The 14558-nt window shown below is 34.8% G+C and overlaps 1 protein-coding gene across 4 annotated transcripts in view; it reads right to left on the bottom strand.

The window, feature by feature from the left end:
• Nucleotides 1-14558, bottom strand: part of LOC149799880 (uncharacterized) — a 75165-nt gene that overhangs the window by 21561 nt on the left and 39046 nt on the right. For all 4 annotated transcript variants that reach the window (XM_089959321.1, XM_089959318.1, XM_089959319.1 and 1 more), the window contains exons 8-10: nt 2860-2880; nt 1191-1211; nt 143-163 (exon numbers count right to left, since the gene is read on the bottom strand). In XM_089959321.1, the coding sequence (XP_089815447.1) occupies nt 143-163; nt 1191-1211; nt 2860-2880 (63 nt within the window). The remainder of the gene's footprint in view (nt 1-142; nt 164-1190; nt 1212-2859; nt 2881-14558) is intronic.

A 14558-nucleotide genomic window follows, 5' to 3' on the forward strand; every position in this document is an offset into this window, starting at 1 on the left:
TACCGTTACCACTACATTTATTCAATTTTCGATTCAAAATTCAGTACAAAGCAAACTATGTTCGTCAAAACAAGGCTTGTGTTCTCCTTAACGTCATTAAGATAAATGTGCGTTACAAATTATTTAGAAATAGTACTCTTACTCCTCTTCCAAGATCTTCAACCTAAACAAAAAAGAATTCCAAAATTAATATGAATTCGAACACGTGTATATATATATATATATATATATATATATATATATATATATATATATATATATATATATATATATACGGTCAGCACATTGTTTATTAGCATATAATTTTTTTTTATGTATATCGAACACATAATAAAATATGCGTGACCAGATTTATTTCAATAATCAAACGATAATTACTATCTCAACCTTCTAACTAAGTCTGAGATCTGACAAAGTGCAACTTTCGAAACGTTTCAATTAGTTTATAGTGACAATACTGAATGAGACATATGATTTGGCAGACATCTAAAATAAATCACCTGCAAATATTTATGTCACTGGGAAAGCAATTGGCCTATTTACAATAACATTTGAAACAACGTACTTTAGCAAGAAATGTGATTTTAAAATTTTGTAACAAATGGTTAGGGACAGAAGATAAAAAGGCAAAAGTAATTATTACAATTGTCCCATCAGGTATTTTTTCGAGTTGACAAATATCCATAACAAAATGATGAATATATGGGTGATCACAATAATTTTGCTTTAAATATGTGTTCACTCGCTAATCGCTTTATTTGTCAAATGCATCTTCCTACCGGTTCCATTGTTGGGTGAAAAAGTACATTTCTTTAGCGCAAAATATGAAATGGAAAATGTGATATATACACAAATATAATAGGATAAAATCTTGGTGACGAGTAACATTTCACTTTCATTGTGTATTGAAATGTTTTCATGAAAGAATACAATGTATTACGATATTAATGTTGACATCTACTTAACGCTATGGTTAAGATAAGGATTACTTGATACGTTTAGACTTCCATTTACCATACTATAAGTTATTTTCACTTTTTTACTTTGTCGTTTAGGGAAATAAACTATGTTTTCATTTATACAATACTTATTGGATTTCGCTCTTTCTTGTTACTTATTTTTAGACCATAAAGCCGCAACACAACATAAATGCATCTTGCTCAAAATGTATCTCAAAATATTACACTTACTGCAATTTCACAAGTTCTGACCTGACAAAGAAAAATAAAACTGCGGTAATATATGTGCAAACCTTGCCACAAAATTAAACGACCTTTATATATTTCGTTAGTACATACTATTTTTAATAGACCGATTGGAGAAACAAAAAAACTGATGAAGAGAAACATACTCTGCCAAATTTAATGTCTGACAGTATTATTTGTACTATTTCCGGAGGTTTTTGGGAAAAAGACACGAAATTTGTGACGAAATGCAAGAAGAAACAATAGTACAATTTATATAGACATCATATTGCACTGTTATCAATAAATAAGTCCTTATCCATGGACATGAACAACACTTTAAGAAGAAACACAACAACATTAAATCAATATTTCGTGCATAAATGAGTATAAAATTTTCATCATTAAAGAGAAAACTGCATTTTGAAAGCTACGAAACGCCAAAACAAGGATACAAGAAATTATGAAAATTCATATTTCTATTTATATACAATTATTTCATGTATATGAAATTTTCAATTTACAGAAGTGCATGCACGAAGATAAAACTCTTTAGAAAATCTATGTCTTTCAAGAGAAGTTGCTACTTGTATTTTTATTAGATTTGTCGCGATTAAGATCTAACGTAATCTGGATAATAGTATGACTAATTTGATACTGCAATCTTCTTTTTTGGAAAAACGACCAAATAAAGAAATAGTTTGTAATTATCATAAACTAATTATTCTATACAATATCATACAAGCTGCATTATCCCTTCTCATTTACATTAGGTAATGTTCAGAGTCTAAAGGATATTGAAGGAAACTAAATAGACAAACCAAAATAAAGATTTTAATATATTTAACTAGAATCTTAAAATAATAATTTGTTTTTATAACGTCCACTCCACCATAACAAGAATGAAAAAACAACCGAAAAGAAAAAAAAGTGATTCACAGCAACCTGCATCGATTCAATACAAAATAAGTATTGTACAACGAAGTATTTAAAAACGTGTTTACATGTAATAAAACATCAACAACATATGTATACTCTCAGATACAAGATTTGCTCCTTGACTGTCTTGTCTCATTTTGATTGACACAAAGACTATTTGAATATCAGAATTGTTGGCTTGCTTAATGGTAGTTCTATGTGAAGTTACACATGAAAATATGTCACAAATTATACGATATTTCTAGGTGAAGTCACACATAAAAGTAACTATTTCGACTCATTTATTCCATCAATACTTCTGTATGGCATTTAAATATTCAATGTCTCTCTCGCTGTCTCTCTCACACTCTTTTTATTATTAGGGATAGGTTAAACATAAGCAATATCATAAATGATATGTGGTTCATGTATTATATTTAAGTGACATTTCACCTTTCAAATTCATGATGACTTCGAAAGTAATTTATTCGTGATTATAATATTTACTTGACCAAATGTACATAGCCAAGAATATAATTAGTCTAAAATATGCACATAACACGTACAATCATTTGCAGAGATGTTGGCTTTATTACAGAAATGCATATTTTAATTTATATCAATTTCTAAATATCAAGTCAACAAATAGCGAAATAGCGAAAACGCGCTTCTTCAAAAATAGGGAGTAGAGTCATCTAAAAATCAGCCACATAAATAAATGCACATGCATGCAAATATTTATAAAGCATATACTTACTCCACTTGTTTGACATCCACCCTAAAAACAAACAAATATATATATATGTATATATATATATATATATATATATATATAGAGAGAGAGAGAGAGAGAGAGATATATATATATATATATATATATATATATATATATATATATATATATATATATATATATATATATATATTGTGTGTGTGTGCGTGTGTGTTGCAGCTAAACCGTCATTACTAAAACAATTCATTGTCACAGAGTAGTCATTATTGCGACAGTAGCATTAGGGTGGTGACAAAATCTGTGTCAGCCAAATATTTGCTATCCTTATGTAGCTTAGCTTGCTGGCTAATTCACTGACAGAATTTCATACATGTATCATAATATCATCAATAACTAGAATTTACAAATGTTGACGCAAGATATGGACGATTTTGTTAAGTGTTATGCAAAATTTTAACCGTGTGTTAAGGTTGTGTTATCTCCCACCGTCAGTGAATAACCATTAAGGCGACGGTTATAAAAATGATTCCTGGTTTTTCTAAGTGAATGAAAATTTCAGCAGATATATTGAATTGCTTTAAAATAAAAAGATACTTTTTCAATGCTAATGTCTCGAATCGAATTCCTTGTTAAGTCATAACATACTAAAGTTTTTCAATTGGGTTCGAAAAAACCGGCCTGTTTTTAACAATAGATCTATTTTAAATTTGGGAAAGAATACATAAACGGAACGATCTTCATAAATAAATCACAAAATTAATGTAAAAAGCGTATTTTAGATCAATATATTTACCAAAAATTTAACAATGTTATACACATAAGATATTTTTTTTCTTAATTTGTATAATATCAATGTTTCTCTTTCCATAAAATGTAAATCCGTTGACAACTAGGACCTAGCAATTACGAAAGACATATATTTGGAGAACGCTAGTAAGTACTGTTATATATTATTTGTGTAACAAAGAACTTTGTTTTACTCACGAGATGAAAACGTATACTAAGAAACTTTTAACCTCAAAAACGAAACTTAAATTATTGAAAAAGGTCACTATCTTAAGTAATCAAGATAAAGGTAAAACTGGAACTTTAACATTAACATTCATAATGTTTTAACTGGAAGTATATGGTATCACGTGTCTTAAATTTGGCAATTGGTGAATACATAAATAAAGACATTGACCTTCAATAAATTATATATCTGTTTTGTGTTCTTTTCTCTATATTGACATACATTTAAGGGCCAGATCAGGTGAAGGGTTAGGCGGAGGGGTCCAAAATCTCAAAAGGCATCGACTTTCCTCAAACGGGCACCGTAGCAAAAGTCTATCTGATGAAAGTGCGCATAATACCCAATAAATAGGCGCAAGAAGAAAACGATGATCAAATTTCAAGTGACAAGGGACTGTATGTTTGTGTATATACTCTTTTTAGCGGGGGGGGGGGATCATGACACCGCCCCCCACCCGGCCCCGATCAGGCCCTGCGTTTAATTTCCAGTTCAAATTACACTACTGTGGTATAACGTTACTATATAAGCTCACATTTTTATTTCTCTGACCACCATACTGCCATCACAGGGGCTCGTAAGATTGCTTACAATTTACCTGTCATACATCATTTATGTAATTATTGTATAGTGTATGTATGACAGGTAAATTGTAAGCAAAGATACGAGCCCCTGTGTATGCCATCTTAATTTTTACTTCTCGTTTTACCTCCTAAAAACACGAAACAAAGAAAACCTTCTAATGATGGTCGTTTTGTCCTGAATGAAAATGGTACAAATTGTATGCATGGTATTGTTGCTCGAGTGGCTAAGTTGACATATTCAAGAGTTAAAAAAGAAATGGTATTGTCTGGAAATTGTTTAGGCCAGTAGGATGCCAGTCAGTTCAAATTATTTATGTATACAGAGGGCAATATATGTTTAAACAGATAAAAAGGACCATTTAACATTTGCTCTGTCAATATATCTACCTATTTCTCCCTCCTGCCTCCCCCTCTAATGCAAGGGTTGAAAACTGGTCATTTCTACCACAGGCATTTATTGTGGTAGTGGTTATGGGTTTAACACCAATTTTAAGCACATGATACATCACAGTCGGTATATTTGGTGATTTTATACCCGGAGAAGAATCAACAATGCACAGGAAGTTACTGGTTAGCTTTTTCACATATACCCATGTTAGCTGAGCCTCAGTCTCAACCCCCATGCAGAGGTAAGAAGTCAGTGATCTGTCTAGACAAGTGCTTGGGCCATTGGGCCACAAAGAGCTCTGCATTCGTTGTATATGGCGTACTGATCGAAGATTAGCGAACTAGTGGTAAGTTTTGAGGTCAGCTCTTGAGCTGATATTAAGGTGGTCACAAATGCGATGTGCTGACCACATAGCCCACATAGTACAAGGAAAACATTCCATAGGACGCCTGAGGAAAAACTACAAGAACACCTTGAAGAAGTCGTTGAAAGACTTTGGCATAGGCAGTGACACGTGGGAGCCGACTGCTCAGGACAAGGGCTTGTGGTGCTCCTCCAACAGGACAGCCGCAGCAGAACAACGGTGCTGAGAAATTTACGGTCTTTCAAGACTGTGCAAACTTTGTTCGATATTTGCATTCCATTGCATGAGACTAAACTAATGTAAAGATTTTTATATGCAAATAAATTGGATCAGATGACTAAAATACACATCAAATCAAGTTGAAGCAATATCCTATTATGTTATAGGTCCAAATTATTTGAACACGATCCATTTGAAGAGCAGTAAATTATTACTTCATGCCGACTCAAGTACCCACAGATGTTAAAGTAATAGCATACTAAACATTTTAGAATGTGATTTATAGCTGGCAGTCGTCTACAAATCATCTAAACTTTGCGATTCTGCCCCGTGTTGAGTAATTTATTGCTCTGTACAAGACTAAGTTGAAAGTACTCTTATGTTAAGAAAAAGGAAACGTATAATTCATTTATGTAGTACTTGTATAAGTTCGCTAAAGGCAGTTGCTATTGAAAGAAGAAAAGGATTAGCATTTGATACTAAAATGTCAATCGGATTATTGATTAAAACATAAATATGCATTTTTTCACAATACAACAATTTTGCATTAAATGTTTATACTGCCTACGCATTTACTTGCCTGTTACATCACTGCCGGTTTGACCAACATGTGGTTTTTGTTTTGTTTTTATTTTACTTTTCACTTTACTTATTTGATACTTACTGTATGATTTGCAAAACTTTCTTAAAACCATTGCATTACACGTACTATCGATCGGGTAACATCTATCACCAGGACTATGGGCTTTATGGCGATTGTATGTAAGTACAGGATAGTGGTAGGCAGAACTGCGAGCGAAATCCTTTCATCAATCACATTCTTTTACGTAATGAGGCATGACATGTATCATCATTGTTGTTGTTATTATTATTATTATTATTATTATTATTGCTGTTGTTATTATTATTATTAGTAGTAGTAGTACATATAATCATTAACAAGATCTTCACAACAACGATTCAGGAAAAAGCGCCACGAATATTCTTTACATAAATAGCTACACAAGTATATATTTTCATATTTTTCCAAACCTCTTTCTCTGAGCTGTTGTTTGACAAATCAAAACTTGCTGCTTCGTGACACTTAATGCAGTTTGTTTGAAATGTGAAACATTGCCCTCACGTGAAGTCTAATGCCGCCTGTATGGAAATATCAACCGTTGTTACTTACAGATACCTAATAAAGTCTGTTTAGATATTACAAACCTAAGAAATACAGAAAACAGTCCCCGGGACACTTAATGTCTTATTCAGATTAAATCAGTTTAAATTAGGTAAGAGAATCTCATCCACTCTAAACAGTTTCTGATGGTAAATCCCATTCTTATCCTTCAAATGTTTTTTGAACACTCATAGCCACTGGTCCTCAAAATAATTATTATAACATCAAAATAGACGATTACCTGCGCCACTGACCATCATAAATACAGCTATTACTAAAAGTACAGTATATCTAGGGCAAATCAGACATGATCTAATACTACTAATTTTCTAATGTTAATTATATTGTAAAATTTTATCGTCCGATACTCTAGAATGGCTTTATTTCTACTTAATCTAATTATAATTTTTCTCCTCATCACTTCGAGGAGTCATTTAAACATATACTTCTATAGTGCCGTCATCATCAGGATCGTGTCCTCTTCCCAGTGTAGATGGGAACATACTGATCACTGAACACTTCAACTGCGTCCTGAACAGTCCAACATCAATCAATGATGAAACCATTGATTCACTGCCTCATGCGCCAGTCAATCAACCACTGAATGACCCACCATCCCTGTTGGAGAACCCAGAAAGTAATACATCTGCTCTCTAGCGGCTAGTCTCCTGGTTCAGACTGAATTACAGCAGAGATATACAACCATAGCGGTGCAGCTTTGACTAAAACACTCCATCAGGTGTTTCAGCTCATGGTCTCTGTCATGCAGACAGATTCGCCATGCATTACGAATCGCCGTTTGAAGAAGCAACCGGGTGTGGCCTTGCAGCTCGCGACGATTAAACACATCGTAATTGACATATCATTTTCAAACAATGTATCGTCATCCTCTGGTAGCCAGACATTTTGTGTTCTGTATGAAATTATCGCCGTACCCACTGTCAACGATATCAATATCGCCGCATTATGCATATATTTCAGGTTCATTTGTTTGCAGAAAAAGTCTATGAAAATTATCTAAGTATTTGATTTTATAAAATGATGACCAAAATAAGCAACAATAACCAGATGAATATTCGCTGCAATAATACAGTCTCGGCAAATCCAGTTAGCTCAATGGTATTGCCATAGAAATCCTCTCGCAGAGGACTGACTATTACAATCCTCAACATTTTGTGTGCTAGATGACCAAATCGTGAAAAGTATGGCTCACATTCACCCACTCCAAGAACACTAACAGGAAAACAAGCCACCATATCAACTGAAATTACATCAACCGGGTTATATTTTGTGATCCAAAGACCAACATCTCCAAATTCAAACATGAAAGCGATATATCATTGAGAAATTCTCTTGGAGTTGGACGCCATGAATTGATTTGCTTGGCGATACGAGTGGCCACAGACAAGATTTTAAAACAATTATTCATCAATTCATTGACGTCGATTTGATAATCGACGATGGCGTATTTGAGCGATACCTGTTTCATCTCATCATGGAGAGATTCTTTGCGATAAAGTTTACCTCACTGTAGCACGAACTGATCAAACCGATAATTATATCCCAATTCCAATGGTGGATCTGTCTGGTGATCGACAACAGATCTAGGATCACTGAAAGAGCCAGACTGTCACAGGATCGTACTTACTAATATTATAAATTTCCTCAAAAATATTACTGTGGTAAAATCTTATAATTTTTCTCTGTGGAAATTTTGTTAAGCTTGCCGTCCACGCATGAACTTTTCGGTCGACTATTTCTAAACGGCTGCTTTTTGTTTTATAGCTGGCAGAATTAGGCGAAACCTGGTCGGTTATTCTTTTCACTACCAACGGAAACATTAATCGCTTTTCCAACGCGGCAACGTCTACTCTTTTTAGCTACATTCGCTCTAAATTTCTCTGCCCATTTATTTATTTTTTCGATTAGTGATTATTAGTCCATTTACTTGTCGGGCGTTGATAACCTGTTCTGTGACCAGCTGAGACACGCAGTGTAAGATGCCTGTTCACATAGGTTGAAGAGCATTAGTATCAGGCACGTTTAGTTTATAAAGTGCATAAATACAATCAGTTGCAGGATGTTCTCACGCGTAATATGGGCAGTCAATACCAGTCAGAGCTCCAACTGCAGAAGTTTTTTTCTAACGTAACAACACGCTGTCCATGTCTCTCTTTAACGGGGTCGAGCTAATCCCGGATAATCCATGTTGGGCTATACCCACTGTCATATTAGATAATAAATTTAATTCTAAATAAATACTTCTTACCATCCACTTGACGATCAATAATCAACGCACCCGCTGGTCGCTCATTGTCACATCACTGAAAATAACATCGTGATATATTCGGAACGTTGCGCAAACAAGAGCTGCACCATCGCGCATAAATTGCCCGTTAGCCATTCTGACATATTCGTGTTATTATGAATCAAAGGGTGGGTATGTTTTTTTTTCGTTAACATTTTTCAAGTCAGACGATTTGCTGAAAAAAGGTTCCTTACATAATTCCATTAGAGAACTCATTTAAATTTGTCAGTGGTTTATATCAACATAAATGAGACCTTATTTTAATCTTCAGCTGTCCTCAATATGTATTAGTTATTTACCAAGATAATTATTAAACTGAGAATTCATCTGAAACAGTTATTGAAGGAACAGGCACTAATTGTTTGTTAGTAAAAACGAGAAGGACTTCCAAGTTGCCTGCCTTATACATATTGACGTAGAAAATCATGCTTTGTAGTATTGCCACCACCACCCCACCTCCAGAACTAATTTCATGCTGATTATTGTATCCAGGCATACAGGAAAGAATAAAAGAAAGAGTCCAAATGTGTTCCACGTTTATAATCAAGTACTTTATTTATTATGTTGTTGACCTATCTGGTAACCGTAAGATTGGGGTATCCGCTTCTGATGCGGGAGGTCGCAGGTTAGAACCCCAGCCGAGTCATACCAAAGACTCAAAAAATAGTACTAAATTCACTTATGTCAACATTAATGAGAATAAATGTAAAAAGCTCATCTGGAACAAGTTTGTCGGCAGTTATCATAATAATATAAATTCTCTTCATTGGATAACATTTAGATTACAATGTAATGACCTTGACAATTGAGTTTTAATCGTATTTCATTCCTATATAATTGTTTATGGTATTAATTTATGACAGTTAAATAGTGAGTTAAAATATTAGACAGAAACAGATCATTGTGAGCGAATAGAAGTTGAATATTAATATAATAAGAATTGACTAAGTTGCCCTTATATTATAAAACAGGGATAATTGCTCTTTGCTACGGCATATTTGCAGTTATCGAGGAAAAAAGTACCTGATCCAGAGGTATGTCTTCGCATCTGTTCAGGTTATCTAGTCCCCTCTGGTCACTGGCTAGTTTAGTTATCTTTGTAACTTGACGTAGCTTGATTCACTGATATATCGATGCATGAATACTTTTGCTGTACCATTACACATATCGATACAAGAGTTGTAAATCGATATAAAACGATACTTAATCGCATGGAACTTTTTTAAACTTCATCTGTCGTCAATAAGTATTACTTTTTTATCAAGTTAATCTTTAAATTGAGAATTCATCTGAAACAGCTATTGAAGGAAAAGTCACTACGTTTTTGTTAGTAAAAACGATAAGGACTTCCAGATCGCCTGCCTTATACGTATTAACGCAACATGACATGCTTTGCAATATTGCCACCACCCACCCCCACCTATAGCACCGATTTCATCCTAATTATTTTATCCAGGCAAGAAGGAAGCTTAAAAGAAAGACTCCAAGTGTCTGCCACGTGTATAATCAAGTATTTTACTTATTATGTTGTTGACCTCGCTGATGGCCTATGATTAGGTTAGAACCGCGGCCGAGTCATACCAAAGGCTGAAAAAATGGTACTAATAGCTGCCTCGTTAGGAGCTCAGCATTAGGAGATTAGTGTTAGGACAGGTCGGCCTGTTGTCAGGATAATGTGAATGTGTGCAGCATGATGCCCCAGTGCTGGACATCACTATAAACTGCCACAGCGCAGGCAGATATATGTTAAAGTTACGTTAAAAAATAAACACACATTATTTTGTTAAACATTTTCACACGCAATTTCTTTGCTTGCTTGTATCTTTACTTTGTGTCGAGTATGAAAGCTACACTAATGGTGTAACACTGAATTCTGATTCTGGTAGTTGCTTGTTGCGGTCCAGGTAAACACTAGCCACCGATTAGAAATTAAGGCAGCTTACTTCGAGATAAAACAGGAACGGATCACGCAAAATTTTTACGAATTCACGCACTTGGAAAGCAGTATAGGGCGATAACTCCTACATATTAGCTTAATATTGCACATATGAAAATGTTCTTGGCGCATTTTATTATTTGTATTTAACCACTCATCCTTACAGTGCTTTTCGCGTCATTAGTTCCGCCAGTAAAACGCGACATCTTTTTCTCGGTTGGGCAACTATTTATACATCAGCTTGACATGAAATATCGTTAAACTAAATTTAAATAACGCAGGCATTGTGTCATACGTTGAATCTTGCTTCAAGGAAGTTTTACATATGCGTGTTTAAAATACTAGCTGCCTAGAAAGCCAAAAATGACTGATCCTCAGCGTGGTTCATCTTTAGATCAGCAAATGTAGAAAAGGCAGAATATCAAGCCCAATTAAACTACAGACAGTTCCTAAGTCTATCGCAATTTTATATTTCTTTTCGCAAAGCAATTTACCCCTGTGGGATCATGCGACGCAAAACCATATAATACTATCCGAGTTTAGACAAGCTGAAAAAGTATGGATGAACCAAAAATGAAATGAAGAAGTGGATATATGTATTGAATCAAAATACCTCTGTCTGGTTGATAAAGTTCTGCTTTTGATCAAATGGATCACCCTTAAATGGCCTCAGTTGTTCATTAAAAATCATTGACAATCTAGAGGTAGTCTGTTTGAAAGCATCTGAGCTGCCATGTCATGGATCAAAGTCGCATACAAAATAGATGCTAAGTATATTACATGCTAAGTATGTCTGTAATGTGCATACTGGTAATACAATCATTAAATCACGAACAAGGGCACAATCTATCACTCTAATACCTCCTAAACATGGAAAAATCATCACATTCATGTGTATCGATACTATATCGTTTCGTACCCTGTACGCATTTCAATAAAACAATTTGTATTAAGGACACTTCAATATGTGGATGGGAGAGGGATCAATTGCATCTACTAATGAGTTGGAAAACTAATACGACCACACCATTTTAGAAGGAGTTAAATAATTTAGTATGGTTTGAAAATGACTCAAGCGCCGCTGAATTAATTAAGACAATAGACTGTAGTAAAAACACGGTTTCGGAAACGGACATGGCATCAAGCGGCAATAAGACAGAAGGATCAACAGAATCAGGCAAATTAGTGACGGATACCATAGGGAAAATAAACATGGAGACTGACGAATCAAATTAAACATCTCAATTTTTATTAAGGACACTTCAATATGTGGGATGGGAGAGGGATCAATTGCATCTGCTAATGAGTTGGAAAACTAATATGACCACACCATTGTAGAAGGAGTTAAATAATTTAGTATGGCTTGAAAATTATATTGCAGCTTCTGTATTCCGTCTTCATGGATACCTGTGACACTAATTCTCGAGGAGGAAACTATCAAAATATTTTAGCAATGGCAAGAAATAAGCAAAGTCCCGGCAAGTCCACTGGGATTAACTGATAAAGACCCAAAACGTACGATATATCCATTTTAAACGTGTCATAACTAGAAGTGAAAGACCAAGTGGCCAATATAGCAGAAACCCATCGGATAGTCCGATAGGTTGAGGCCTAGGTAACAGATATCTACATATCATGCCTCCCCTTAGAAACTGAAAATGGAGAGATAGAAAATGAGTTTTTTTCATCATAAAACTGAAGATCAAGTTTAAATTGAGCCGGATGGCAGCTGTGTGGGGTTATCAGACTTTTAAGATTGGTATTAGAGTACTTACTCTGGTAACAGAGGATGCAGCCATGATGCCCGTTTTTCTGTCGGATGGGATTTCTCTTAAAAGCCTCATACAGGGGCTGCGAGAATGACAGCTATGCCCCAGGTATAAGCAGACGGGGCTTGGCCCAAAAGAATGTAATACTCCCCCAGCCCAGAATGCTTACGCTAATCAAATATGTAATAACTTCATCAACGTGGTAGATGGAGTTGAGGGAGAAGGGGAGATGTGGCTTACAAACGCATAAATAGACATGTGGATAGCAAAATGCGTAATACCCAAGTAAACAAACAACAATATACGGGGGAAAAGTAGAGAGGGCTGTCAAGAAAGTGTTACACAGGCCGCACCAATAAATACCATAGAAACAACTACGGTGAAAGAAGCTAGCCCAACCATCCCTCATGGTGGGCAGACTCATAATATCCAATCTCCCAGAATAGACAGGTCCGCTTTCTCTGATGGAGCGGAGAAAGACTCCAGTTCCTGCAGAGTATTAGAGAGAGACGATTTTGAAGGAAAAAACATACTTTTTCACAAAAAGAAAGATTCAAGAAAACCCGTGTTGACACATTAGAGCAAGGCGAAAAACACATATTAGCCAAAAAAAGTATTTATTGCAGAAACTGATGGTGGAGGAAGGTAACTCTTCCTCGGAAGGAGAAATGGGGTGTCAGACGTCCAAAGAGGACATCCTAGAGAAAGAACGGGTCATAGAGATAGTCTCAAACCCTTGACATTCGCTCCCGCCCAAAAAGAGAATACATTGAATATAGTTGTACTCGGGAGAATCCATGCAAGTGGGTGATCCCCACCCCATCCAATACGGGAGTCACAAAGAGAAAAACCACAAACAGTGATTCCCCATTAAGAAAATCGCCATTCTAAGTTACACAAAGGAAAACAAGGGAAACAAACGCAAACGGATTAAATAGACGGACAGAAAGAAAATCTGACGGACTCAAGCGCCGCTGAATTAATTAAGACAATAGACTGTAGTAAAAACACGGTTTCGGAAACGGACATGGCATCAAGCGGCAATAAGACAGAAGGATCAACAGAATCAGGCAAATTAGTGACGGATACCACAGAGAAAACAAACATGGAGACTGACGAATCAAATTAAACATCTCAACAAGATGCCGTGGCCGAAAGTGGCGAAAGTCAAATATAACAATTGAATGTGATAACAATTGTAATTTTAAGTACTAAAATAAGAAATCAATTAAAAAAAATAAGCAAGACATAACCGGCAGGAAAACTACATTGGAGTAAAAATGGAGGTACAAACTTCCGGATTGCGACCATTAAGATAAATGGGGTTATCGAAGAAAACTTATTTATATTAATAGAGGAAACAAGGGACAATGAAATAATGACACAAGAAGTGCACAATACTATAACAAAGGAAATAAAAGCAAACTTGGAGGAAACAGTGGATGCAAGTTTAAGTACTAGCGATAATCAAGGAGATATTAATTGTAGTGCAACAACAATAATTCGAAAAAATGAAGGTATATTATGACAGCATCTGCATATAGCGGATTTTTTAAAGTACGTTTAATCCTTATAAAAAGTAAAGATTGGCATTTCGTCAAAGTTTAATTTCCTGCACAAAAAATTAAGACAAGTTTTTATATAGAAAACCTAAGCACATGTTTACAGGACATTACAATGGAGAATTTTATAATGAGTAAGGAATTTAACTGGGTGAAAGACGATGTAGATAGCAAAACATATTTAACAGTAAACTATAAATTACTTAGGAAGGATATGAAAGATTTTTAAAACAAACACAATCTATTTGATGCATATAGACGATTAAACATTTTAATGAAAAAATTTAAGTATGAATATGGTGTGGACCAAGCCAGTAGGCTTGGGGTACATGCAAGAATTTAGAATAGCTAAGTATAAATATAAAACCATAAAATGGTCAATAAAAAAAATAATAATGAAGAAAAGATAAACATGAGTAGAG

Source organism: Sinohyriopsis cumingii, chromosome 5 (genome assembly GCF_028554795.1).
Source record: "Sinohyriopsis cumingii isolate HCF-2022 chromosome 5, ASM2855479v2, whole genome shotgun sequence".
Taxonomy (NCBI): domain Eukaryota; kingdom Metazoa; phylum Mollusca; class Bivalvia; order Unionida; family Unionidae; genus Sinohyriopsis; species Sinohyriopsis cumingii.